Source organism: Letharia columbiana, assembly GCF_014066305.1.
Source record: "Letharia columbiana isolate WasteWater2 chromosome Unknown Sc0000007_s0, whole genome shotgun sequence".
Lineage (NCBI taxonomy): Eukaryota > Fungi > Ascomycota > Lecanoromycetes > Lecanorales > Parmeliaceae > Letharia > Letharia columbiana.
Window position 1 is genome coordinate 701563 of NW_023501043.1, and position 26335 is coordinate 727897.

The 26335-nt window shown below is 49.0% G+C and overlaps 5 protein-coding genes across 5 annotated transcripts; 1 reads left to right on the forward strand and 4 right to left on the reverse strand.

The window, feature by feature from the left end:
- Positions 1 to 192: 192 nt before the first annotated feature.
- Positions 193 to 7813, reverse strand: HO173_003222 (uncharacterized protein; the record flags this gene model as incomplete). Its single annotated transcript, XM_037305150.1, has 9 exons — positions 193 to 477; positions 3289 to 3741; positions 3814 to 5280; positions 5348 to 5627; positions 5677 to 6088; positions 6145 to 6315; positions 6372 to 6542; positions 6598 to 6762; positions 6820 to 7813. The coding sequence occupies 9 exons, from the start codon at positions 7811 to 7813 to the stop codon at positions 193 to 195; spliced, it is 4398 nt and encodes a 1465-aa protein (XP_037168015.1).
- A 6652-nt stretch (positions 7814 to 14465) lies between these two features.
- On the reverse strand, positions 14466 to 14945 carry HO173_003223 (uncharacterized protein; the record flags this gene model as incomplete). The annotated part of the gene is made up of 2 exons (XM_037305151.1): positions 14466 to 14564; positions 14613 to 14945. The coding sequence occupies 2 exons, from the start codon at positions 14943 to 14945 to the stop codon at positions 14466 to 14468; spliced, it is 432 nt and encodes a 143-aa protein (XP_037168016.1).
- A 212-nt stretch (positions 14946 to 15157) lies between these two features.
- On the reverse strand, positions 15158 to 15643 carry HO173_003224 (uncharacterized protein; the record flags this gene model as incomplete). Its single annotated transcript, XM_037305152.1, has 2 exons — positions 15158 to 15216; positions 15265 to 15643. The coding sequence occupies 2 exons, from the start codon at positions 15641 to 15643 to the stop codon at positions 15158 to 15160; spliced, it is 438 nt and encodes a 145-aa protein (XP_037168017.1).
- Positions 15644 to 16968: 1325 nt separating this feature from the next.
- HO173_003225 (uncharacterized protein) lies at positions 16969 to 18621 on the reverse strand (the record flags this gene model as incomplete). Its single annotated transcript, XM_037305153.1, has 1 exon — positions 16969 to 18621. The coding sequence occupies one exon, from the start codon at positions 18619 to 18621 to the stop codon at positions 16969 to 16971; it is 1653 nt and encodes a 550-aa protein (XP_037168018.1).
- A 3313-nt stretch (positions 18622 to 21934) lies between these two features.
- HO173_003226 (uncharacterized protein) lies at positions 21935 to 22975 on the forward strand (the record flags this gene model as incomplete). The annotated part of the gene is made up of 1 exon (XM_037305154.1): positions 21935 to 22975. The coding sequence occupies one exon, from the start codon at positions 21935 to 21937 to the stop codon at positions 22973 to 22975; it is 1041 nt and encodes a 346-aa protein (XP_037168019.1).
- Positions 22976 to 26335: the final 3360 nt, after the last annotated feature.

A 26335-nucleotide genomic window follows, 5' to 3' on the forward strand; every position in this document is an offset into this window, starting at 1 on the left:
TTTCTAGCGCTGAGGGGCCTCCCTAGGCTATTTGCATGTCCAGGAAGGTCTTAGCTGCCCCCGTGTTGGATATGCTTAATCATCTATCTACATATCCGCTTGTGCATACGTCATTTCTGTGTGGCCTCACTGTTTGCGAGCACTAATCGGCGAGTAATCACAGCTATCCTGAGCGGCGATCCTCAACGACATTTAGCCTCCCCTTGCCCCATAGCGTCCCATAGCGTCCATCATCAACTCCAAGTCGCTAGGACCACGTTTACGAGACGAGGTAGTTGATGTGGAGCTAGTTAGGCTGGGGCTGCGGGGCACCTCCTTCTGCTTGCCTTCAGCCTTGCGGGATGAAGCCTCCGTAACCGGCACTCCATCCTCGGTAGTCTCAATCAAATCCTCATCATCATCATCATCATCATCATCATCATCATCATCATCATCATCATCTTCCTTCATCTTCTGCAGCTGCATCAGGATCCATAGCTGCTTCGTCTGTGAACTCCATGCCTGTCGTCGTGCACCGTTCTTTCTTGAGCGCCGAGACCTATCAAGGACTATGATCGATCCGTTTTCAAAACATCTTCTCAAGCCACATCTGATAACACGCCTCCTTCTAACGACGAGAGAATCTTTCGTCACCGTTTAAGCAATAATTACATCAAATATGACCCCTATCAGAAGAAAGGTCCCGCCAAAAGATCGGCTCTTCAACCATCTGTCAAAACCGATTTCAAGCGATGGACGCATCAAAGCAAAATATTCTACATGAACGGGTTCGACCCTGTGGAGAACTCACTGGCACCATTTCTAGACTCGTACGAACTTCTTGATGAAAACAAGTGCGAAGATGCCCGGAAAGTCATCATCAAAAAGATTGACCAAGAATTTCACCGCTCAGATCATTGAACAAAAGGGCTGTATCCAGGACACGCGCCTTGACAGGGTCCGCGTCAATGGCAAATATAAACCTGGCTACGAACATATTCATGCACCGGAATGAGGGATGGAAAAATGAAGAGGACGTCGGTGTCCATCTCCGAACTTTGCCATTTGTTTATAACAGGCGGAGGATATTTTCACCCTTGCAGAGTAGGACCAGCTGGAGCAGTCCGTTCAGTACTCCGGTTCTCGTTGCAGTATGAGCGACCGAGGCGCTTGTCTCGAAGGACAAGCCATCGATGCTGAGGCTCTTTCGACTTCTCGTTATGACGATTCTGGATTCGACGATATCTCGTACCGTCACTCGGAGAAGCTCCGAATCTGCCTCAGTACGATCAATACTCTTGTATGAATGATGTGAGATCTTGCTGACAGTCTATCCTGTAGCGCCCTACGTCTTCGCCCTTGATCTCTAACAGCAATAAGCGCAAGAGGTATAAAGAGGATGTGAGACTTCCTTTTATTCCTTCCAATCGCTGAAATCAGTACTGATACTTGAGAAGCCCCCTTCACCCAAAAAGAAGTCGAAGGCTCTGTTGGACAGATAAGGAGGGAGAACGTACAAAGAATCAGTCAAGCTGTATAGTAAGGCGGGGCGAGAGACGAACGGAAAGGAGCTGTATCAAAGGCGGGCGATGTTTCAACAAAAGATGCGACTAAAGTGTTATGAGCGCAAGTGCTAATCGACCTAGATCGCAGCCTGCAGAGGCTCTTGTGTGGTCGGTGAAAAAACTTCCTCTGCTATCGTGGCCGAAATTTGGCTAGCGGAGGCTGTCCGTGGATTGCTAGCTGGCCTTTCTGTACGCTCAGTCGCATTGCCGGTTGATGGGGATAGCAGGATCTGGCTTGTAGCTGTTTGGAACGTGCGTATAGCAGCTTTCAGAGATGATTGATCTATTGCCCGGTCTTTGAGCCACGTTTGTTGAAGCTCTAAGTCTGCTAGTGGTTCAACTAATGATGAACGAGATCGAGCTTGTTGGGATCTTGCTGTTGTGCTGCTGCTCGCTCTTGCCTTTGGTGGTCTGAGCGTCGTGGCGTGATATCAATTCTGACCTGGACCAACAGAATTACGCTCAGATCAAGAGTCAAGGTATCAAAAAGCCCCAGGCCTGATCTTAATGGCTTCAATTCTCCTCTTTCAATCACTATCAACTCACTCGCCAACTGGGTTGCTATAACTCAGCGTCAAACGAGTCAAGACTGACACCATGAAGAGCTACCTCACCGATTTACGGTCCGCCCATAGTTCAAACACGGCCTTCCAGAGTGGAATCCTGTAGCGCTACTAACACTGTAAATATCTTCACGTGCTCCCAACTAAATATGGCAAATCCGTGAGACACTGAATAGCTTTTATCTGGATGCGAGTGCGCGGCCCGATGGTCAGCCACAACTACCTTGCAGCCCTTGGATTAGCTACTCAACAGTACTCAGGCTTGTGGCGCTGTCCTTATGATCGCATTTCCTCTCTCGGCATTGGCTTCCTGCCATGCGAATCACGTATTCCCTGGGTCGTGCTTGGGAGATAAAACATATTCATTTGCAGTCCCTAGGCTAATCAGTGTGACCAAAACGAGCTATGGGTAACAATCACATACCCGATCTCACGCAAAGTCGCCCTTGGGTGGGCAGTCATCTGGAAGCAGAAGTCGCCACGATCAACTCAGCATCGAAAATCGTGCATCCGCTCTGTAAGGCAGTACCCAACGAACGACAATCTTTGAGCTGATACCCTTCCGACGATGGTGGTTCTGGAAATAATATGCCCTTGATGGAATATCTCTCCATTGTCCTTCTTTGCCCTTTGTGATCTTGCTGAGCTATGAACGGCCTATAGAGTAATCTTCCTTCGTCTTAAGACAGATGATAGCAGTGCGCGCCGAGAAACGGAAAGTGAAAGCTCTGGAGACTGTATTAGTCAAGGGTGCTAGAGGGTCGAGTGAAGGGGACAAGGCCGAATGCGAGTTCAACGTGCTGGAGTACGTATCTGAAGGGGGCATTCAGACAAGGCCGAAAACTGAGGCTGGAGGGAAATTAAAACATATGAGATTAGATACGCGTCCACAGTAGGGAATTGGCGAATCAATCTGTTCGCGGACCTGATTTGGGTTCTGCTATAAAGTATCATAAAGTCGATGGGATTTTCAGGCGTAGTGGTTAGCAGACCAACTCTCAGATTGATTGGACTGATGCGCACTTCGAAAGGATTCAAGTTGGTAGGACAAACTCATGGCACATTCTTGCTAGGTACATGATCTGTGGCATTAACCCTACAGGCACTAGCACGTATTGTCCAGCGAATTGGCAATATCCCTTCGGGAATCGTGGCAGTGTGAGACACGTCAAACACTACACAGTGAATTCGTCCCCCTCTGTAACCTTCTGATCTGTTTGATTCTCAGCTTCCTCCTTTTCAGCTTGTGTCCTTACTGTGGCCTGCATCTGCTCACGGCGTTTTCGCTGAATGCGGTACGTGTCCCTATTTACCCTGACTTGACCCACGTATAGCATATAAGCGGTGACGTCGTTCAAAGAGCCAATACGATGGACACGTTTGATAGCTTGAAGATAGGTCTCCTCGAGCCAATCCATGTCCATGACAATGATCCGCTTTGACCTGGTCATTGTGTAGCCCTTTCCGAAAACCTTCGTTGGCACCACCAAGATGTCGGCTTCAAGTTCAGGGTCCGCACCACGATCCTCCTGGAAGGCGTCTACGTACGCCTTGCGAGCCGGGATAGAGACATCTGCGCTCATGAACTTAACACGCTTCTGAATTTGCAACTCATTCAGGCGTTTTGTGAGCCCCTATACAACTGTCAGCGCAAGTCTGCCTTGTTGCGTAGCTGATTAGGCATTGACCAGGAGACATGGACTTACCCGGGCGGTCAGCTCCGCGACCAGTGGTTGAACTGTCATAATCACCAATTTTTCTGGTACAAGACATGTCGCAGTATCTCCTCCTCTTTTGAACCACATACTCCCGAGCTCCTGCACAATGCTTACAATGAAATCGAGGGAAGGGCTGTTCCTCATGATTTCCACAAAATTCTTGTAGTACGGGTTTGGGGAGTCCGAGGGTGTTCCTTCCCACTGGGTCTTCCATACGTTATTGACATAATCTCCCCATGTCAATTTGGCATCACCTGACAGTGCGATTGACCCCAAAGCCGGATAGCAACCTGTTGCTCTTGCCTTGGTTGAGTTCAGCCAGAAATCGGTTTTTCTCACGCGGTGACCTTCTTCTGTGGCTACTTCCCTGACCTTGTTAGCAATGCCTTTCTCAATGTTTTCGAGGTCGACAACATATTGAGAAGGAAACTCAATAGCAACGTGTCTTTCCTCGATTGGCGGGAGGTGTATCATTGGTTGGCCTTGGAATTGGGATCTGTCCGTGCGTCGCAGAATGATTGATTCGCATAGCGAAGTGAGTTGACCCTGGTACTTCTCGAATCTTTGTGTTTCACAGGTCCCTTTCTGCGCGGCCGTGAATGCGTTTACGATATGACCAAATTCAGCTTGCAGTCCAAATTTCCAAGGCGTCTCTTCTTCCCAGAGGTGCTCGGAGCCGGTAGAGAGCACACTCAGTACTCCCTCAATATCCTTTGGAGATTTCGAGATAGGGGTACCTGACACAGCAATAAATTTTGCCGCTTCCATCCAAGATTGCTTCTTCATATTTCTCCATGCTACCATCATAGCAGAGTCTTTGCTCTTATGGGTAGTATATTCGTCGTCGATCATCAAGCCCCAGGATGCTTGCAATTCTGTCACAGAATGAGTGTCTTGCGCGCGCGGGTGACCAGGTCTAGGCTCCTTCCATTTGCGTGTATAGTTCAAGACCCTGCTGATCTTGGATTCCAAGCTTTGTGGAGATGCAACAATTAACCAACGCTGACTTTCGATTGATGGTCTCTGATCAGGTGGAGTGCTTATTTTCCAAGCGTTTCCTTTCACGATTTCGTCTTTGCCATCTTTATTCTTCGCGGACCGCATTAGCTTGACCTCGTATCTAGGATCGTTGCCCCGATCTAGGCCAAGTCTCAAGCCTAAATTTTTTCGGTATGCGGGATCTACCCACTTCCGGAATTCGTCCTTCCAACTTGGAACCAGTGTGGCGGGGCTAACAATGAGGTTTGGTCCAGATTGCTGAAGTAGTCCAGCCGTGATACTATCCTTCACACAGCAGCATTGAATTGGCCACTTAGATTGCTCTGGGCACGGACCCGGAGCACCTTTTCCCAGGTGACGGTGGACAGCGTCTTCAGACTCGCGATCAGTATCGACGTCGATGTGATTGAGGTTGATCCATCTCTGGACGGTGATGTATAGGATTATTGTGATGGTCTGTTGAAGTCGCATTGGTCAGCCAGTGTCTTTGAACCCTCGTCTTTTTCACATCAACAACACTCACCTTCCCGAAGCCCATCTCATCGGCCAAGATCCCACCTTCGCCCAGTCCAGAGCAGAATTTCAATAGCACGAGGATTCCCAAATGCTGGAACCAGTATGGCTCGCAGAGTATACCTCTCATTTTGAAGCTAGGTGTGATGAATTCTGACTCTCCATCCTTCCTATTTTCTCTTCGCTTGGGAATTAATATGGCGTCTGAAATCATATAGAATTGACAAAATTCTTCGATCTCCTTTTTTGACATGTGTTCGTAGACCTTGGAGTCGCGAGCATGGCCCATCCTTTGATTGCACGTCAGTGATGAACAGTCAATTAGAACGAAAGGAGTACCGTTCCTGATACTCCAATTGGAGATCCTCATCCAGATCCCCACCCTCATCGTCCGCTATAAAGCGCTCCAAGTCATGCCGATCCAGGTCGATATCCGATTCTTCAAGATCTTCCTCGAAATCCGTTTCGGTCAATCCGTTTGGCTCGGTTTCCTTAGCTTTCAGCGTCGCAGCTTGCATCGCCTCAACTTCCTTCGCACTCAGCTCTCGTAGCTCATCCTCATCATTTTCGGCTTCATCAGGTGGTGGCACAGAACGTATTGCTGGGTCGCCGATTCCAGGTGGGAATGTAGTTGTGCTTTGTCCAAAAGGCGTCACAGCTTCAAGGGTTGAATCCACATGAGTATCTTGTGGTAAGGAAGTGGGCGCTGTTTGCATCAGGTCCTCCAATCCTGTAGATCGATGCTCATGCTCTGTCACGTTGTTAGAAATGTAGGCAGGCTAATACGCAGCCAGCATAGTATCTCACCTTCCACGCTCCCCTCATGGCCAGTCTCTCCCTTCTCACTCTCATTGCCATGCGCTGATGCCTGAGCTTCTTCTGTTACAAATGCCTCGTTCATGATTAGGTTTGGGGAAGTGGAAGTTGATGAAGGCTGTACAACGATGCTTGGGAATGTAACAGCTTTGCCGTCAACATCTGACAAATTGTTAGCACTAAACGAGTCTCTCTTCGAAGTGCACGTGGCCCCTGACTCAACATGTCCATCCCAAGCCCTGTCTTCCTCAAGTCGCTGTGATTGTTCACTTCAGATGGCTGAGCTGTGTCCGTTGCAAGCGCTTCGTCCATAGTTTGTTTTGGAGGGATAGTAGATGATAAACGCGTGTCAGTTTCCTTGAGGAATGAAGCAGCCTGGCTGGCAGCGCCTGAAGAGTTGTTAACAGGAATAAATCCTTTCTCAGAGTCGAGAAGATCACATACCTAACATAGCTTCATCAAGACTGGTTCCCTTCGAGCCGCTCCCATTGCCCACTTCATACGCCCGACCTACTTCTTTCGCAGGTGCCTCATTGATAATTGGACGCGGGGAAACAGCAAGTGGTGAAAGCCGGTCCTTATTTCCTGATGATGAAGTACCCTGATCGTCTAAATTATGGAACGTGAGCGAACATGATGAGCACACTCGTTGAATAGAGGACGTACCAATCTCTTTTTTCTTTTCTATTAGAAACTCATAGTCGTCATTCCCACGCATCCGTATCTGACTTGCTAAGCTGACATGGAAGTCCATTTCGTTATTTATTCGGAACCAGTTGGTGAGACCACTCGCGGTCTTCAGGCCATATAGATTCTCTTGATCGGGCATTCTGCTTACTTGCAGAACCACAAGTAGCTCCTTGAATTTGTCAAGTGACGCTTGGGCAAATCGCGGTTTGTTGTCCTGTTCAGCAGGACCTGTAATGGAATATCCACAGATATGAGCCTGTACATTGTGGTCATCTGCTCGAAAGCAACGGATGATGCAGTAGTCAAAGTCTTTAGAGATTGGAGAGGAGAATTGAGATGATGGCTGCGACGGCAAAGGAATGGGTGGCATCCCGAACTGGACATTAGATCCGGCTGACCGAGATTCAGGTGGCCCACCGACTGATTGCTGCTGTGGAAATTCCGTGGATTGCAGTGGAAGATATGGCAATCGCTGTGGAAGGTATGGGAAGGCCTGCACGTGAGGCTCAGGCGAATTCGGCAACGCACCTTGATTGAGCCTGGGGACGCCGTGCGACGTTCTCAGCCTCTTATTGTCGGGCTGAATAGGAGGAGTAGCTGCTGGTCGCTTCGAGGTTCGAGTCTCATTCGGATTGCTCTCTGGCTCTATGCGTTTCCGTGACGAAGTGGAATCCTTTAAGATCAAGTCGCGAAGAAGGTGTTCGACCCAGCGCTGGTCCACGTCCTTTAGAATAGTGATGTCACGATCGTCGATCCGCTTGATCATAGTTTCAAACATACTCCGCAGACAACTGTCTTTCCTAGTCAAGTCCTCCGCACCCAAGCCGGCCTCTTCGAGTACAGAGGCTACAATAGTTTGAACGCCTTTGAGTTGATCCATAGTGAGTGAGAGTGAGTTCGCGAGGTCCGCGAGGCGGATTCGAGGGGTTTCGATGAATGCTTCATAGTTGAAAGACTCATTGTGAGGCATTCTTGATGATTTGGGCTTATGTAGGGAGTGGTTGCAAGGGTGAAAGGGTTTGATGGATATAAGATTTAACAGCTTGAAGGTGGCGAAGCAGTATGGATGGAACTGAAAGAGGATTGAGGACTTGGATATGTTTCGAACTGAGGTTTGCCGACGCCGGGCGCCGCGGGGAATAGCACAAGACCGTAATGTGCTGGTATCCGTTGATACAGAACCGTCAAAGGTTCATAGCACTTGTTAATTGACGACCTGTCTTTCACGCTTCAATGTAGCTGCTGATGTGAGGTGGAACTGATATGAATTAAAAAAATGTGACTAGCGCGATCCAGGAACTCACTTTGTGGATGTATTGAGGTGCGCTAAGAGCGCGGCGGTTAGGTTAATCAAGGTGTACTTTACATGACTCCCAATTATGATGTCCTTCAAAGTGAACATGGCGCAGGTTAAATGATTTGCCATTGCAGACTGGGATGTTATATTTTACATTTTGTACGTATCTGCCAGTCCAGAGGATGAATTCAATCAGCAATCTCGGCCAGAAGGCATCCAGCTCGCGCTCATGCTCTTTTTCCCTCTATATATCCCTAATCATAGTCAAAGTCTCCCGCTTAAGGCCGAGTCCATCTAGCTCTGTGTCGCTGCTCCATTGCTCTATCAAAAGCCCGCTATAGCCGTTGTTAGCAGACCTGACATCATCACGGCGCATTGTCCAATAAGTCTTAAGAGGGACTCATAGCATTTTTTCGGCAAGCAGCTGGCCGTTTGGTCTCTCCTACGAAATAAGGTGCCATTCCAGAATGTATTCCAGAAGGATTTGCGCTGGCCCGTCTGCGTGATAGCAGTAGTAGTAGTAGTAGTAGTAGTAGTTATTTATTGATGAGGCCCGAAGGCCAAGATCGGGGTCCCAGCCGAAGGCTATGCCCCACTAGGAGAGTTCCGGCCTTGAGTATCAACCCGGGGCCCATTTCTCGGTCCTAGAGCTACTTCTGAGTGCTAAACACCTATCAAGCTCGCTGAAAGGCTTGAGAGGGTTCCCTATCGAGGCGCCCCCGAGGAGATTTCTCTCAACCCGAAGAATCCTCTAGGTACTACCGCCGATCAGGTTGCTATTAGATTTACAGCCGCTATTTAAATACATTTCAGAGTCGCCCACGGGGGCCTTCGCTAGACGCGATACCCCCGAGGGTGCCAAGAAGGGGTGCAACCCCTCTAACGGCCCGCCCTGTGAGAAACTGTCCCACTATCCCCCTCTGATAGCGACTAAAGAAGTGACTTAGAAGTAGCTCTTGTCCCTGGCGGTGTGTGCGTGGGGGTGATTCCCCTGAAGTGTCATGATGCAGGCCCGAAGGTCCGCTGTGGGTATCAATACCAATCAAGACACTCACTGCGTTCGCCTTGAGACGTTACCGATGCTGCCTCTGCCTCCGCCCCCACTGCCCGATTCCTTATCCATTTGATAACGTCGGAACTGCTGTAGCCTGCCCGTCTCCATCATGAAACGAGTGGTGGCGGCCACCCTCGTCGGATCCCCTAGAAGAACATTGATGTCAGTCTCCCGCTTACCGTTTGCCCAGAGCACGGTTTCCCGTAGCTCCCTATACAGCCCGCAATGCAGCAATACATGATCCCGTGTTTCCGGTCCATGCCCGCAAGGGCAATGCGATTCGATGTCGGGGACGCCAATTTTGGCCAGGAAGCCATTCAGGCCGATGTGAGCCGTTCTCATTTGTATGAGCACTGCGCTCCTGGCTTTGTCCAGGGGCCCGAACTTCCTCAGTACGTGAGGATTCGGGGTAGGTTCCAGGCGTCTTACCGGCCCTCCCACTCCACGCGGCGCTGTCGGGTCGTTCCATTTTCGTGCCCATTGGTCTGCAGCGCGTTTGCGATGCAGTGCGCTTTGTGACGTGATAAGCGGGATTAGGTCCGGTGGTGTGGCTGCCATTGGGCCTTGACCTCGTTCTTGCCATCCTGTAGCTTCTTTGGCCACCCTGTCGGCCTCCTCGTTTCCCGGCACCCCTTGATGGGCCGGGATCCAATGGATTTCGACTTGGCGTTCGAGGATACCGAGGAGGCGGACGATTTTGGCTACCATGTATTGGCCCGATCGGCTCTGAGGGCTGTAGGCGTTGCGGATCGCCGCCTGGTTATCCGTGAAGATGATAACAGGCCTCGTATCCTGGAATTCCGAGGGTTCTCCAAGGATTTCCAGGGCGAGGTATAGCCCATAGAGCTCCCCGAAATAGACGGTGAATTGAGATTCGGGGCCGATGTGGGCGGCCCTCGCCGAGATTGGGACGCTCAGGCCTTCCTGAATGGACATCATTCGGACTGCCGATGCGCCTATTTTGCCTCCAATCCCGCTACCGTCCGTGTAGATGGTAACGTATTCCGGGTTGTCATGGTAGACTATTCGGTCATGGTTTTCCATAGCCGTCTTCGCGTCGGTAGCGATGACGATGCGGGGGGCTGCCACCACGGCGGGTTGATGTATGGCAAGCGGGGTTCCAGAGCCTTAAGTTTGATGCCGTGAATGGCTTCATAGCGTCGCTCAAGTCTTTCCAGGGGGCTGAGTCGGGCGTAGGCGGTGCTGATGAATTTGATGACGGCTTGTTGTTTTTCCATGGAGGAGTACTGCTACTTATCCCCTTCCTTGTGTTCGGCACGTCCACGCTAGTAGGGGTCAAATGTAGGGGTATGGATTGGTCAGATCGACGTTGCCGCGCTCACGAGTAAGCAAAGTCTTAAGCCGCAGTGAACCGCGATCATTGGACAAATGATAATCCCTACATTTGACCCCTGCTAGCGTGTACGTGCCGAGCACAAGGAAGGGGATAGTTCATGCCAAGCATATCAGGGCTGAGTTGCTGAATTCCAACAGGTGCTGAGGTTGCCGCCCTTTGTTAGCCATCCGTGTGCCGGTGCCGAGTTATCGGTCCTTGCAGCCTGGAGACGACCGTAGACGGGGCTGGTAACGGTCCGGAGCATGGCGTCGTTCATCGCGTTGTCCAATGCCTGTTGTACTGGCGTCAAGAACAGTTCGATGTCCAAGGCGTCCCCCGAGACCGTCTTAAAGGCTCCCGAGATGATTCTCGCGCATCTCTTTTGCACCCCCCGCATGAATCTCGGGGCCTTATCCTCTCTCCTCTTGGTCCCATGACCGCCCGATGGCTGAAACCACACCGACGCGCAATAGGTGAAGAGGGGTAACACCGTCGAGATGTAGATCATGCGTAGGTCCTTCACGCCTATGCCCCAGGTTGAGCCGCCGAGGGCGCTCAACACTGAGATTTTGGCGCTCGTTTTCCCCTCCATTTCGTTGATGTGGGTGCTGAAGGTCAAGCGCCAGTCCAGGAAGACGCCGAGATACTTCAGGGACTCGGTGGCTCTGTGAACCATGTTGCCCAGGTCGAGCGGGGTTAGATCTGCCCGTGGGGTCTGCGTGAAGTGCACGAGTTGAAATTTGTCCGGGTCGAACTTTGAGGCGTGTCTTAGGGCCCAGCGGAGGCAGATGGGGTAGACAATTCTCAGCGCGGCGATACAGTCTTCAACCGTCTCGCCAGCGACTAGGATGCCCACATCGTCGACGTACCCAATCCCTAGGGCTTCCATCTCGGGGGTGGTAACCTCTTCCACGAGATCGCTGTTGTAGAAGCAGTATAGCGGAGGGGAGACCGCCGAGCCCTGAGGGATGCCGGTCTGCTGCGGAAAGGATTTGGATAAGAAGTCCGGAGCTCTTATCCTTGTGGAGCGGTCCGAGATGAAACTCTCGACCCAGTTCACGATTGCACTGCCAACCTTACGCTTGCGGAGGTTGTGGAGCAGTCGGGGGTGGCTGACATTGTCAAAAGCCCCAGTGACGTCCAGGCAGAGTAGGCTACATACCCGCTTCTGTCGCCATGTGGAGTAGATTTTCTCGGTCAGCATATGGAGCGCATGCTCCGTGGTGGTTCCCTTTCTCCCCCGAAGTGGTTTTCGGGGATAAGGGTATGCTCCGTCGCAAGATAGAGCAGCCGGGTTGCTATAATTGACTCGAGGGCTTTCCCAAGGGTGCTGAGCACCGCGATGGGGCGATAGTGCTTGGGGATAGAGTAGTCTCCCTTCCCGGGTTTGCGGAGGGCTACTGTGATGGAACTCTTGAAGCTAATGGGGTGATGCCCATGCTTCAAGCATTCATTGAAAAGCCACGTGAGGGGCTCTTGCAGGGCCGTCAGGCCTTGTTGGAGCCCAATGTTGGGCAGTTCGTCTTCTCCTGGGGCGTTCTGCGGGGGCGGTTTTCGGATTGCCGCCGAGACTTCCTCCTGGGTGATTTAAGGGGTTGGGAGTGGCTCCGGGTAGGTATACCCTTCCAAGTCATCTAGGTCGGCCGCTGGGGGCTCGGGGAAGAATCTCTTGGCGAGGACGGCTGCCTTGTCCCTCTTAAGTGTTGCCATTGTCCCGTTGGGGGGTGTCGCCCGATTCTGTGCCCACTTCGCAAGCTTCCACACCTTACCCACATCGCCCGCCGCCTCCGCGAGCTTGATTCGATGATCCTTTGCGAGGCTTGCACGAATCGTTCGTCTCTTCGCGTCGTTTTGTTTGTTGACGCGCTTCCCTATTCTGGTCGTGTAGGGGTGACGAGTGCCGAGGGAGGCTTTGAGGCTCTGGTGAAGTCGGCGCGTATTCTGTGCCAGCCGGCTTGCTTCTTTGCACTCTTCGTTGAAGCCAGGTTTTCGGAAGCCCCTCTTCTTATTTTCGGAGGTGGTGAGGATGAGGGAGTCGTGAATAGCCTCCAGAACCTTTGAGGAAAAGAAGTTGAGCCCCCCCAGTGAAGATTCCCTTGGGATTTGGGAAATCCAAAACGTGAGTTCCTCATTATAGCGCCCTATCCATTTTGAAGTAGTTGTAACCTACCGGGGGCTCCGTCACCTTGACTGCGATGTCCACTTCGATCTCTATCGGATAGTGGTCCGACGCGGCGTTCAGGTCGTCCCGTACTCGGCACTGGACGACGCGGTCGTTCAGGCCCTCTGTTGTGAAGCAGAGGTCCAACGTGTGGGGCGTTGAGTTGAGGTCTCAGCGTAGCATAGCAGTGGTGATAGAAAGCGTGTAGATTCAGTGGTGGGGCCATCAGCCATTATGTCAGCGTGTCTAGTTCCTTCATGTTCTATGCATGCGTTCCTTCTACATCCTTCCATGCAATTCCATCATTGTTCCTTTCATGTAGTTAGTCATAGATAGCAGTGCTTTGTTCTCCATCAGCTACATAATGGCTGATGGCCCCACCACTGAATCTACATGCATTCTACATCATCACCGCTGTGCCTCGCTGAGACATTATGTAGCTGATGGAGAACAAAGCACTGCTATCTATGGCTAACTACATGAAAGGAACAATGATGGAATATGCATGGAAGGATGTAGAAAGGACGCATGCATAGAAAGAACTAGACACGCTGACATGAATGTTCTCGTGCCCCGGGGCAGTTGTTGTCTGCGTGATAGCGCAGTAGTCTTCCGTTGGCAAAACCCTACTACGGTGTTCGATAATATTTAATGACCAAACGTTTTTTACTTTTTTTACTTTTTTACTTTTTTTTTGCGACACCAAAATCAAAATCCAAATATGACTACCATGGCTACCACTACCACTCATGCAAATTGCCTACTACCATAGTCTATCCTTAGTGGCCAATGCTACGGTACCATAGCCGCCCTCTGTAGGCCTGACATAGTAGGTATCCCTACTGTGGGCTCACATGTGGCCTGTTTTTGTTCTGGCGAGATATATATCTAAATAGCATACGATATCCAGGCCATGTGGTGCAGTGGGATACCCATTGAAAACACCACAAATTTCCTGACTAGTGACTAGCCACGGGCCACCTGCAAGTAAGTTCAAATCCACCAAAACCCCCTGACATGCATATTGTTATGATTATTCCATGGAATTACCGAAATTGTCATGTAATAAAAAACAGGCTGCACCAGCAGATTTATGAGCAAATGCCCATATCCCACTTGTATTTGCCCGGTATTTGCCAGGCCATGGCTAACATGCTCCCAAACAGGCTTCCAGACTTCTTTTTTGATGCTCTGGAACGCCGTGCCTATCGCTGTAGCAACGTAAGCAAGTAAGCAAGTAAGCAAGTAAGTAGGTTAGCAGAGATCTCGGCTAGTCGACGAGGCACGGCGACGGCGATATGTGCTGTATGGTTTTAAAGAGTATACCCGGCGGTAGCTAGGACTTATAGCTCGGTCCGATATGGGTGGTGGACAGCCAGGTAAGCTAATTAGGACATATCAATATCGACTCGAATGACAAAAATCTCGAGTATAATAGAGAGGTCTGGCGACGGCGAGGTATATTAGATGGCGCTATCGAGCACCGTCGACGGTAGCTATGATATATAGCTCGCTTTAATAAAAGTAATAGACGGTTAGCTGTAATGGTGAGGTCATATCACCATCGGTTCGAACAGCGCACATGATAAGAATGAGGCTAATAGAAAAAGATCAGATGAACGCCAACTGAGGGTTTGCGCTACCCTGCCAAATAAGAGCGACCTTAGGGCGTATTATGGAGGCAGCGAGCTTAAACTCCGCATGTAAGCATCGCAAGTTAAGAAAGACATCGTCACTAATGGCTACAAATTGTGACATCATAACTGCTATCTGTTTATTTAGCACTAGGCTTCTTAGCAGGCTTCTTCCTATCACGGCCTTTGCTAGGAGACACTGTTATAAGAGAAGCATTCCTCTTATGACTCGCGTTGACCTTGAATAGTTAGTAAATAAGAAGCTTTCACGAATATATAGATTATACCTCTTCACCTTCTTCTTGATCACTCTCACCCTTACTGGTGTCTTCCTCTTTGACCTCAAGATCTTTCTTCTTGACTCGTTCTCGCTTGATACTACTAGTATCTTCGGCGACCTCTTTCATGTATTCTTTCAACTGTTCCCTCCCTTTACGCGTACGAGAATTGTACGGTGGGTTGAAGTACGCTGATGCAGGCTTGTCCTCCTTTGTAGGCTCGCTTTTGGCCTTACCCTTACCCTTACCTTTATCCTTCTTCGACTCCGGCTCATTCTTACCCGCCTTCGTCTTAACAGGACTATCCTTACCTGCTCGTGTTTTGGATCCGGTATTTCGCATACTATAATAAGCACGCGCTTACCCCTCTCTTCCCTGCAAGCTTGAAGAATGTCGCTTATAAACGAGGAATTGTAGACGCTGTTTGCAAAGCGACGTGGGGTAGAAAGAGGGCCTTTGCCATCGGTGGTGGAACAAATCTAATGGTCAGTCACTCGAGGATCGTAGATGATATCGTCCCACCTGTGGCCTTCTGGAACAATATCTTCCTTGATCTATTGATCGATACCGTCCGCGGGCAGTCTTTTGTCCCACAACTTCAATGATATTGAACCTAGACTTGTTAGAACAAGCTATCATATCAGCAGTGGTAAGTACGTACCCCACATATGGTTTCCAGTATACAACGGCTCCAGATCATATTGGCTTGCTGGATCATAGTACTGATAGCGAGGTGTTATCACAGTCTTGGTATTAGACGCTGTGACACCACTATCATTGGACTTGGTACGGTCACTGGCAACAGTTGAGAATGTAGCGCGACTACCAGCATGAGGCCTGCTATCCTTGATAGCCTGGTCCTTGTTGATGGAGCTAGTACGACTCGTACTAGCCGGCGTCTCCTTGTTTCCAAGTAGGCGTGCCTGCTTGGGCTGCAGGGGTGAGTCTGGAACCTCTACGACAGAAGAAGGACCAGCAGTAGGACTTGAGGCCTCTGGATGTTCGTCCAGGCCAGTGAATCCACAGTACCCGCATCCCATTCCAGGTCGTATCTTCCAATGGTCCTTGTTTCCTTTCTTTACACACCAACGTGTACCTTCTTCAGCTATGATGAATGGAGTTTGCAAGGAAGGTATTTAGGAAGGATGGAGTGTGGGTGTGGATATAGGTGTAGATGTTAAAGAAAAATGGTCAAATAATGTGAATAACAGCGAGATAGCCATAATCGAAAGACTTTAAATAAAAGACCTCGGTGGACCGAACATTCGATCACTCACTTGGTTACACATTCGGTCACAAATACAGCCCGAACAGCGAACCGTGCATATTCGCAACAGTGGAACTGTGGGTTAGTGGGTCCATTATGAGGCCATAGCTTTGGTGGCTGTTTGATCAGCCGTTCCATCATTATGCGATATGCGACAGTAGGGAGACAGGTGGACATGGCGAGTATTATTTGTATGGCCACTGCACTATTAGTGGGCTCTTCATTCGAACTGTTCTCTTTCAGAGCCATATCATTCTTCTCCCTCCCACCCACACCTATATATAGCTTCATTTTCACTCCAGGGAAGCTCAGACATGGGAGTTTTTCTAGCGCTGGGGGGCCTTTCTGGGCTATTTGCATGTCCAGAAAAGTCTCTGCCGACTTTCTCCCGCAGCCCCCACTAAAAGTCGGCAGAGACTTTTGTCACCGACCCTCGGGAAGGGCTATTTGATATTTGATTTTCGGGCAGAGAAGGAATCGTCGAATGATGCGATATGATTGGTCCGGATGCTCCCTAGCCGAACCGAGCCGTAAGCACTAAACTTTGAATTCATATCAGATGGCCGAGGGTCGGTGACAAAAGTCTCTGCCGACTTTTAGTGGGGGCTGCGGGAGAAAGTCGGCAGAGACTATTGTCACCGACCCTCGGGTCTTTTGGTGGTTTTCTCCATGACATACCAGATAGTCGATATCGATCGAGGCCACCAACGGCGACAGTGAGGCCTGCAGATGCCGCACCATGGCTTCGGAAGACCTTTGTGGATAGGGTAATAAGGGGAGCACGCTCGGTGGGCTTATGTGAAGTGATTGTTGAATGGTAAGGGTCTGAGCAATCGATTTCCGAGTACTGAAAAGTGAGGCATGGGCGCAATATCTGGACTTCGGATGAATTCAATTCGTTCAAAAACACGATGTCCGAGGTTTTACCGGACCGCCTGTTGATCTGCTGGGGAAATAGGGGCCTTGTTTGGTGCGAGAGTGGCATGCTTCCCATGAGTCTCTTCCAAAACACACTTATCATAAGTGTGTGTTGGAAGAGACTCATGGAGTGTGTGTACCTTTGAACAATGGAAGAGTATCAATCGAGGAGGCCAACCGTCAACCCTCCTCATCGTCGACCGATGCATAGGCCTCCCAAGGATAATTCTTATCGTCTGACTCCACAAGAACATCGTCCAGCTGATCCGTCAGGTGATCCATGAACTCTTCCGGCTCCTCACCCCTTCGAGCATCATTGAAGGCTCTTTCAGCCTCCGCAGAAGGTTTCCAAGAACCGGCTCCCTTTGGTGTCTCTATCAATGATAAGATTGGATCCTTGTTACCAGCATTCAAATGTTGTTGAACCTCCCCCCTAAGAAGTCCGAAGACATAGCCATGTGCTCGTCTGCCCAAACCCTCCTCCTTAAGTAGACCCTTTGCTGTCAAAGTAGCAGGATCAAAACCCAGCGATCGCATCCTCTCATGACACCATTCCAATGTTGCCGCAGGAAGGTACTCATGTAGATCGTATGCTTCCACTTCCTGATGGAGTGTATCAACAAGCGAAGGATCAGGTACGCTGCCGCACTCCACCGCTGGTGCACTGGGATGTGCGTATAGAAACCATGGCTTACCGGCAGTCACATGGGGGCGGTTCTTTTGTGCGCGAATCTTATGTACGTTCCAGTTGGTAACAAACTCGTAGCAAGCCTCTCGGATCAAGGGCATATAGATAGCGTACACAGCAACCATATCTGCAAGCTTATCCTTTTTGAAGAGCTTTTCCTCCTTTAGTAGATCGAAGAAGATTACCCAGCGATTCAGCATAGAGGACTGCAATTGCATCCACCATGCTTCAATACGTTGATTAGCGGTGCTTTTACCAAACATCCAGCACTTATCAATAGCACAGTTCTCTTCTGATCGGTCCTCCTGTGCTCCACACAATTGATGAAATGCGTCCGCAATGAGAATGGTCTCGGTACCTCGATCTGAACGAAACCTGTCTGGCATGATCTTGTGCTCTTTCATGAACTCCAGAAATTGCTTGACGACACTGACAGCTGTACGTGCGGAAATCCCCACATAAATCCATATGATTTTGCGGGAGTAGGCATCAATGACGGCGTAGATCTGAATGCCCACGATCTCTACCTTGCAGTGGGCGTCAAGTGACCAAATAGCATTGGGGCCTTCTACCAAGAACTTCTTCCTTCTATGCTGTTTCTTCTGGTATCTACGACTGACACCCGCGGGATCTACGACTCTCAAGCCGTACATGATATCGTCTCTTGAGATAATGATATTATTGCGGCGGAAGTATGCGTAGAGGTGCGTGAGGCCCCAATCACCAATGACACCCTCGCTCAAATGCTCCTTCATGATGCGTATAATCTCCTCATCTTGAAACCGAGCATCCTTCAACTTGCGTCTTCTTCTTAACCCCATGTCTATCCTCAATCGTCGAAGCTTCCTCGGAGTTACAGCCAGGTCTTGAAACTCCAGGTGAACCAAAATCTCTTCCTCATTTGCGTTCTGCTTCAGAAAAAGGAACATGATGAGGCTATCGCGGAGCTTCTCATCCCTGCAGGGTGGTATATCGCCACGGCTCTTGCCCCAGGCCTTAATGTGCTTCCTAAGCACACTGTCACCAATTTTGAGGCCGCGCTGAATGGACAGGATTCGTCGGATCTCGTCATGCTCGGTGCGTTGGCTGAGAAGGCTCAGGATGAGTTCTTTATGCGACTCCAGGTCTTTCGGGGGCCGCCCCATGTTTCGTCTTGTAGGATTGAGAGGAGAGGTATATAGATCGATTGCGTACTATCATAAACGTAGTCAGTAGTAGTAGTAGGTCAATTGAATCTGTAATTGTTGATTGCAATGGATATAGGTAGAATATTTGGTGGGGTAGATTTGGTAGGGCAAAAAAAAAAAAATGTAAAAAAACGTTTGGTCGCGTGTCCTTCTCAGTAGTGAAAAGCTTGCCAAGTACTGGTTTTTAACTATTTTTGATTCTTAGAGAGATTCTCTAAAACCCCTCGGACCCTTCGGGGGCTCTTTAAGGGCTCTTCGAGAGCTTCTGTCGAGGGGCTATTAAAGCAAGCTCGAAATTTAATTATTTTAATGATATTTGATTAATTTGATTGATTTCGAGCTTGCTTTGACAGCCCCTCGACAGAAGCTCTCGGAGAGCCCTTAAAGAGCTCCGAAGGGTTTAAGGGATTTTAAGGGATCTAACCCTGAGAATCGAGAGAGATATTATATTTCACTGAGAATCGAGAGAGACGTTGTAATTTATTTGATATACTTAGGGGGAGACCCCCTAAAAACCCCCTGACCCTCCGGGGGCTCTCCGAGGGCTCCTGCCGGAGAGGCTCTTCTCGTAAACTCGATAAACGAATACTTTATTAAATTTCATCTACGTTATACTATCTAAAAGCGTATAAATAATTCTATAAATCTACGTACTTAGTTTATTATTATATTTTTGATAAAAGAAAAGGAATCAAAAAAGGTAGATTTGAGGATTTTGAAGTTCTTTTCCAGCTTCCTCTTTTGGACGTACCCGTGTGCACCCGCTTTTAGCTTAGAAATGAAGAAATAAGGTGAGTTTTAGCTTCAAAATCAGAGAATCTGAAGATCTGATTGGTCAACTTTAAATTTATGGTTGTCGAACATTTTGTGATTTCAGTCTTGAGTAATGAGAAAGCAAGCTTTCCAATAAATATCTCATGACACTATTAAGTTCTAGCCATTCGAAATCACCGACATCACGGTTGACCTCTGGGACAGCCTTAGGGCCAGTTCGGTAACCACATATTTTGAAAATAACCCCTACTTATTTTCAACTTAGCGTCATATATATACAGGGTATCGTTCGGTTATCATATTTTCAGAATATATTTTCAAAATATCTGAAAACAAGCCTCGAGCCTTGTTTTTTGGCAAAATAAGGCTAAGCACGCTAAAATAATGAACATCCATGACCAATCTACATATAGGTATTAGGGTTATCCTAACCCTAACCCTATCAGTAGAAACATTAGCAGGGACATCAATACTTTAAGGTCGGCAGGGGGGTTTTACTAATCATCCCCGGAGAATCTTGGCAAGATTGTAGGCGAAGAATATTTCGAAACGTGGTTACAAGACATAGGGTATAAGTAGCTATAGTGTGAAATAAGATCGTATTTTACAGAGATCCTAGGAGTATTTTTAAATCTTAGGAGATTTATCGCTCAGGAGATCTCTAAATGAGAAGATCTTCTCAGTCTTACCACTAATGACTAAGCTGTAATTTACATCTTAGCTTACTATCAACCCTTTCCACTATACTTTATACTCTACCCCACCTTATCACACACCCCCCTACCATACCCGTAAGTATCCCGGGAATATCACCCCCGCGAGAACTTTAGTTAAATCGCTCAAATCTGAAGTCAGAAATAAAAAAGCGTGGATGTAATTTACAGTAGCCAGATCCCGAAAACGAGGCTTGGCACTCGTATTTACGGAAATATTCATAGAAGACTCGCTTTCTCAGGAGACTCTTAGGAGGATTTTGAAGCTACGATATCATGATACTGAAATATACCTAATATGAGAAAATCTTGTAAGAGAATTGCAGGGTAGATACGATAAATATTGTAATAAATATTTGTTTACAAATAATGCTTATGGTATCGTTGTTATATAACTAGCCTACATGGACCATTACGAAAAAACCCCTGCCGACCTTACAGTAGGGATATCAGTAGGGACATTAATGGTAATAACGGGGGCAATAAAAGTATCAATAATAGTTAAAGCCTGTGCAGCAGTAGTAGCAGGTGTCTCCGCCATAATAACGTGAAATTATAGAAATTTAATGGTTACTGATAAAGAAGATGATTTTCTCAATTTTTTGCGACGTTTCTGACTCAGCCTCAAAAACAGGGTTACCGAACGGAACCGTATAGATATTTTACATATTTTGAATATAAATTAGTGTTATTTTTAAGCCATATTTTCATTTGCCAAGAGGTGGCGTTATTTAGTGAAAATAAGTAGGGGTTATTTTCAAAATATGTGGTTACCGAACTGGCCCTTAGTCGGGACCAGTCCGCCACTTGATCGCCTATAGTCGGCAATCATTTCATCCCAAAATTTCGCTAGGGCGTCCCCGATCTTAAAGCCTATGGGGATTCCCAGGTGCTTGTATGCCTCACCCGGGCGTAGGATTTTGACGGCACGGAACTGCCTCGTCAAGCCAGTTATGTCGATTCCCCCGAGGAGCATCAACACTGTCTTGATCCAGTTTACTCTTTCCCCCGAAGCCCGTTGAAACACGCCGACTATCCGGCCTACTTCGATTAGCTCCGAGATGTCTCGAGGGAAGGTTACCGTGTCATCCGCGTACAGACAACACTTTACCACGTCCCCATTCGGTAGTACTTTGCCTTCTAACAGGTCACTTCGTTGAAAGGACATGGAAAAGGACATGGAAAAGGAAAAGGAAAAGTGAATAAGTCGGCCAAAGTGAGATTTTCCTATCTTCCTATTTTCCTGTTTTCCTTCTACCTTATTAAAGTAATACCTTATTGTTCAAAATCAAGTCCCTTCACGCTCACACGCTAAGCTAATAAGGAGATCTTCCCTTGCCTGCTTGCCTCATGTCATTCACCTCTCACCTTCTCTCCCCCATCCCTCCCTCGACCTTCCGCTATCAAAGGCCGCATGCTATGAATAAGCATAGGTCTTCACAGTGACTCTCAAAAAGGAGCTTCTTATCCATTCACAATCCGCCAATCGACTGTCTAGTGGTCCTTCCACTTCTCCAACCTTCAAAGACATCTCCTCGAAACAGGCACACAAGGTCACCGTCTCATCCATATTTACAGGCGACTGCAACCTCTATCATCGAGCATCAATCACACGTCCTGCCTGCTACAACCGCCAAATTCTTTACGCTCTCCTCACCTGTGCTCACCCGGCCTCTCTTCTTTCACAGCTGAAATCAACATCAACCGAATTTGCACCGATTACGCCCCATTTTTCCACTTGACGCGTCCGCTTCTCAAAGAGGCCGTGATCCGCCTTACACGTCATGGCAAACAGTCGACAACCTAAAAAGATCGTTCCAGGCCTGATACAAGATCAGAAACCCGTTCTTTTGCAATCAGAACACCTACATCATCCTGGGAGACCACTCGTATGTCTCCTTTGTGAGCCCGATACGAAACGTGCGCTGAGATACGCGCCAAAGGGTCATTTTCCATTCCTCGAACTTCCTGGAGAGCTCCGAAACAAGATTTATGATTACGCAATCGTAAAGCAGTACTACGAGATCGGATGGGTCGACGATTACCACAAGAGCAAAAGTCTGACCTATCAGCTACCCAAGCTAGGCAGACCATATGGACCTCACCTTGAATTGGGTGCAGCCAGACGCCGTCGTCAGTTGGACTATTCCCGGCGTGTACCTAGTCAGAAACGATTGGTGGAGGGTTCCATCTATCCCGGCCCTGCTGCTCTCCTCGTCGTCTGCAGTCAAATGCATAAGGAGGCATGCTCAGTCTTCTACTCAAAGTCGACCTTCACCTTCCATGGCCTGGGCGCCCTTCGTCATTTCTTGAATAACCTCTCCCCAACTGCGACGGAAGCCTTGACGCGACTTGTAATCACGTATCGTGCCTACGGCGAACCGAACCGCACTGAAGATCGGATGTGGAAAGCCAAGCACGACCGGCTATGGGAAGACCTGTGCTGGCGCATCGCAGACCAGTGCAGTTCATTGACTCGTCTCTCACTCAATCTCACGCTGAACAAGTCACCGCTTTGGTTCGGGCCGTTCGATCTCGCAGACAAGGCAGGGATTGGTGCTCAGTGGATTAAACCCTTATGGGGCTTTCAAGATGTCGGGATCCAACGGTGCTGGGTGCGTCTGCACTGCTTGAGCAAAGACAGCTCGATCCTGGAGGTTGAGAGTTGGAAGGTGAGAAAGGAGATACTCGGAGCTCTATGGGACGAAGAGGCGGAGGCGCAACGTGATGCCTACGGGTTCGAAAAGCGCCAGAGTGGCGCAAAGGAAGTCCAGAAAGGCATGGTGCTTAGACTTCGGGTCGATGGAGGCCTGGAAGTTGCTTGAGGGGTATAGGAGACAGCGAGGTCATGGTCGTAGACGGTGGTTTGCCTTTGCTCGGGGGTTTTAGAGGGGAGTTCGGTAGGAAAGGTTTGGTCTATTCCAAGGCCTCTGTTCCCCCGGACAATGTCCGCAGGATAGCTTCAACGGGGACAAAGGTGGTCCGAATGATCTCAATTGGAAGCCAGGAGGGAAAAGGCAAGGCCGGTTGGACAGGTCATACGATTGCTTTCCTCTCTTCACTCAGCAGCATGCACAACATCATTTAACACGGACAGTGACTACCATCAAATCAATTACATTGGTCTCTTTACCTAATAAAAAGATTAATTGGGAGCCGGCCAGCAAGTTCCCAGATCAGTGATCATCATTCATTTCCCCCACCGGCTCTGCCGTGCAGTGCTTCTACACGCTGAGCATCTTGACTAGCCCTATGTACAGGCTGTGGTGGCCTATGGACACAGTAGCAACAGACTGGCAGATGGTAACCTTATTCTAGGCAATGGACTACCAGCCACGGCAATGGATTATCAGCCATGTGATTCAGCACTTTTGTTGTTGAGATATTTCTGGGAATTTTTTTTTAGAGAGGACTGTTGCATGAAATATCACTACAGTAAGGACTCATGCACTACCTCCATACCTTCGGCTGGCAACGAGATCCACCTGTACGTGGTGCCGGCTACGAACCCTCTGACAAAGATTCCTATGCCTTCGGGAGTCTGCTCTGCACCTGTTTAGCAGCTGCTACGCGTTGATTGGGTCCCGACTCGTCAGCTGCAGTGGGCGTAAACTTACGGTCCGGCACGTCAGAGGAGCCAAGAGATCTCAAGGGAGCGTACATTTACACATGGGTGTACGATCGGATTCTTCGATTACGACAACGGTCAACTACGTACGAGCGAAAATCGGACAACGAGACGCGTCAGATCGAGGGTTAACGCGTCCCCCTCGAAGAATTCGGTATTATCGACATGACGGCGAGCCCCACCCCTCTCGGTCGGATGATACCTCCCTCCCTCGCTGATCGGTAACTCTTCCCTAAATACTACAAGTACCCGACTCCGGCCACAGACGAGTCGGCTGGGCATTACTAATTCATACCCCGAACTATGAATCTTACTGAATCATACCTAATTACTGATCATACCCCTGGGTATGATTCGTATTTTTGGGGTTGATTTGTATTGCCATTCATGACAAAAATCGCAAAGGAAAAATTTTCGACCTGGGCCATCCACCATAGAAAGAGGAAATATCTCCGTCGTTTTAATGGGTGACCTAAAGCCGAGTGGTGGTAGAGCTCCCCGGGTCGCCCTTTTAGGTTTAATAGGTCTGGCTGTAGGCCCCCGGGACCAGGCTTTTTGCTTGACAGCTAGACACCCTTTTGACCAAATGGCCCCGTGCCGTCGGCCCCGTGGGGCTGCTGACGTGGGCTATTGACCCCCGCCTTCTCACCCGTTTACTCTTACACATAGTCTTTCATAATCTCGCGTTTGGATTCCTTTACCGAATCATACCCAATTTGGTTGGTGATGAAGGGTACGGTTATTGGATTCGAGTCGGCTCGTTTACGAGAATTGTATGGAGGTTTTCTACAGGAAAGAGACCAGACAAGAGAGCTGAATCTAATGTGCTTGGAAAATACCCCCTTGACAGCGGAGTCAGTGAGCAATAAGTGATGGCCGTATACCTCCCAGCCAGCTATCGACGTGCGAATAGGCCTGATTAGGTCTCGTATCCCTACGGGAATCGGAGGAGAGCTTAATTCGGGTATTCCCGGCTTCGGTTTGACAAATGTCACTATTCTCTCTCTTACGTGACGATATACAATGGAGTACTGGGTGTCTGAGGGTACATAGAACAGAGAGGCTAGAGCTCGGCCCGGAGAAACGAGGAAAAAGCTTTGGGGTACATTGCAGAGTGTAATGGTGTCTGGTTGCAATGGAGGCTTTGGAATTCCCAACATAATGTACATAGCCGTGGTTCTACGGGACCACGATTATCTGCCGTACCTCAAATGGGGTACGGATGCCGGACATGGCCGTAAGGCCGAGTGGGTAAAAACGGTTGCACTCTGGGCTACGCCTTTCAATGGGAAGGGGTACGAACAGAGGCACGGCCCTCCGATGTAGGAATTACACACACACACACACACACCTCCATACCTTCCGATGAAAGATAAGAAGATAACGCTTAAGCGTGAGGCCATTCCGCGTGGGTATATGGAAGCAGAAACTAGGGGTATCCGAGGCGAGCACCCAGCTCTCATCATTGGAACAGCAAGACACGGATGATATGAACCGTTCTCCAACAGTCCTACAGTGCCTATAGCTTATGGACCTGGATAAATTTGGCACCGGTGCAGAATAAGCGTGCTGCTTGAAGATCGAATTCTTTTGACGTTTATCTTTTGAAAGATCTTCGCCAGGAGGTAGGGGTAATAACTGTTCAAGATGAAGTGGCAGTAGCTGGTGATCATCGACAAGACTTGAGAATGACAGGATACCCTTCACGTAGGTATAGAATCACGTACTTCAGGATATACTGCCTCACATATCCAATGATACTGCGCATAAGGCTGTGACATATGCTGGCGACGCACCGTGGCTGAGTAGGAGGCTGCGGAGCCGGGAGAGCAGGTTTGTAAAAGGGTTTCGAATTAGGATTATAGGCTTTGTGTTTGAAACGGCGTGGCTTCGGAAGTGGACTAAACCGTTGCCCACCCCGTAAGACTTCCATGCCTGCTACTCACACGGTTTCCAAATCCCTGTAATTCACAAAGCTTGCATATGCCTGCTCCCCACAGGGCTTCGTTGTGTCTGCATCCTTGTAGCTCCGCCTCTCCAGCTTTCAGAGGCCACAAGGGTGTGCTCCTTTTGACTGCTTCGTCTGAAGCAGATGCTTGCCGTAGAGCTTCATTACCCGCTCGATGAAGGGTTTCAGAGGCATGTATGCGAGCAACACCTGTACCTGTAGCACTTGAAACATTGGATGTGGGACCTGTTCTTGCAGCCGATGCCGCGCTTCTGAAAACCCTGGCCTGGCTGATAGCACTGGAGGTGGCAAAATTCGCAGCTTCCTTGGCTCGAACGTCTTGTTCCACATTCCGAGAACTGCAAACCTTCACGCTCTTGTGAAACAGTAAATGAGCGCTTATTGCACCGTCACCACCCTCTATGATTACGCTCCCTGCACGTTGCGTATCAAGCGGCTGGATGGTACCAGAAACACGCCCTGATCGACTTATTGACAGATCTTTGCTTGCGAGACATATCTACGAAGGTATGGTGCAGTGGTGAGGTTTTGCCCGGTGCCCGCCCCGCAACCGCAACAGCCGCAACAGTCCCTAATCTTGCCAGCCCA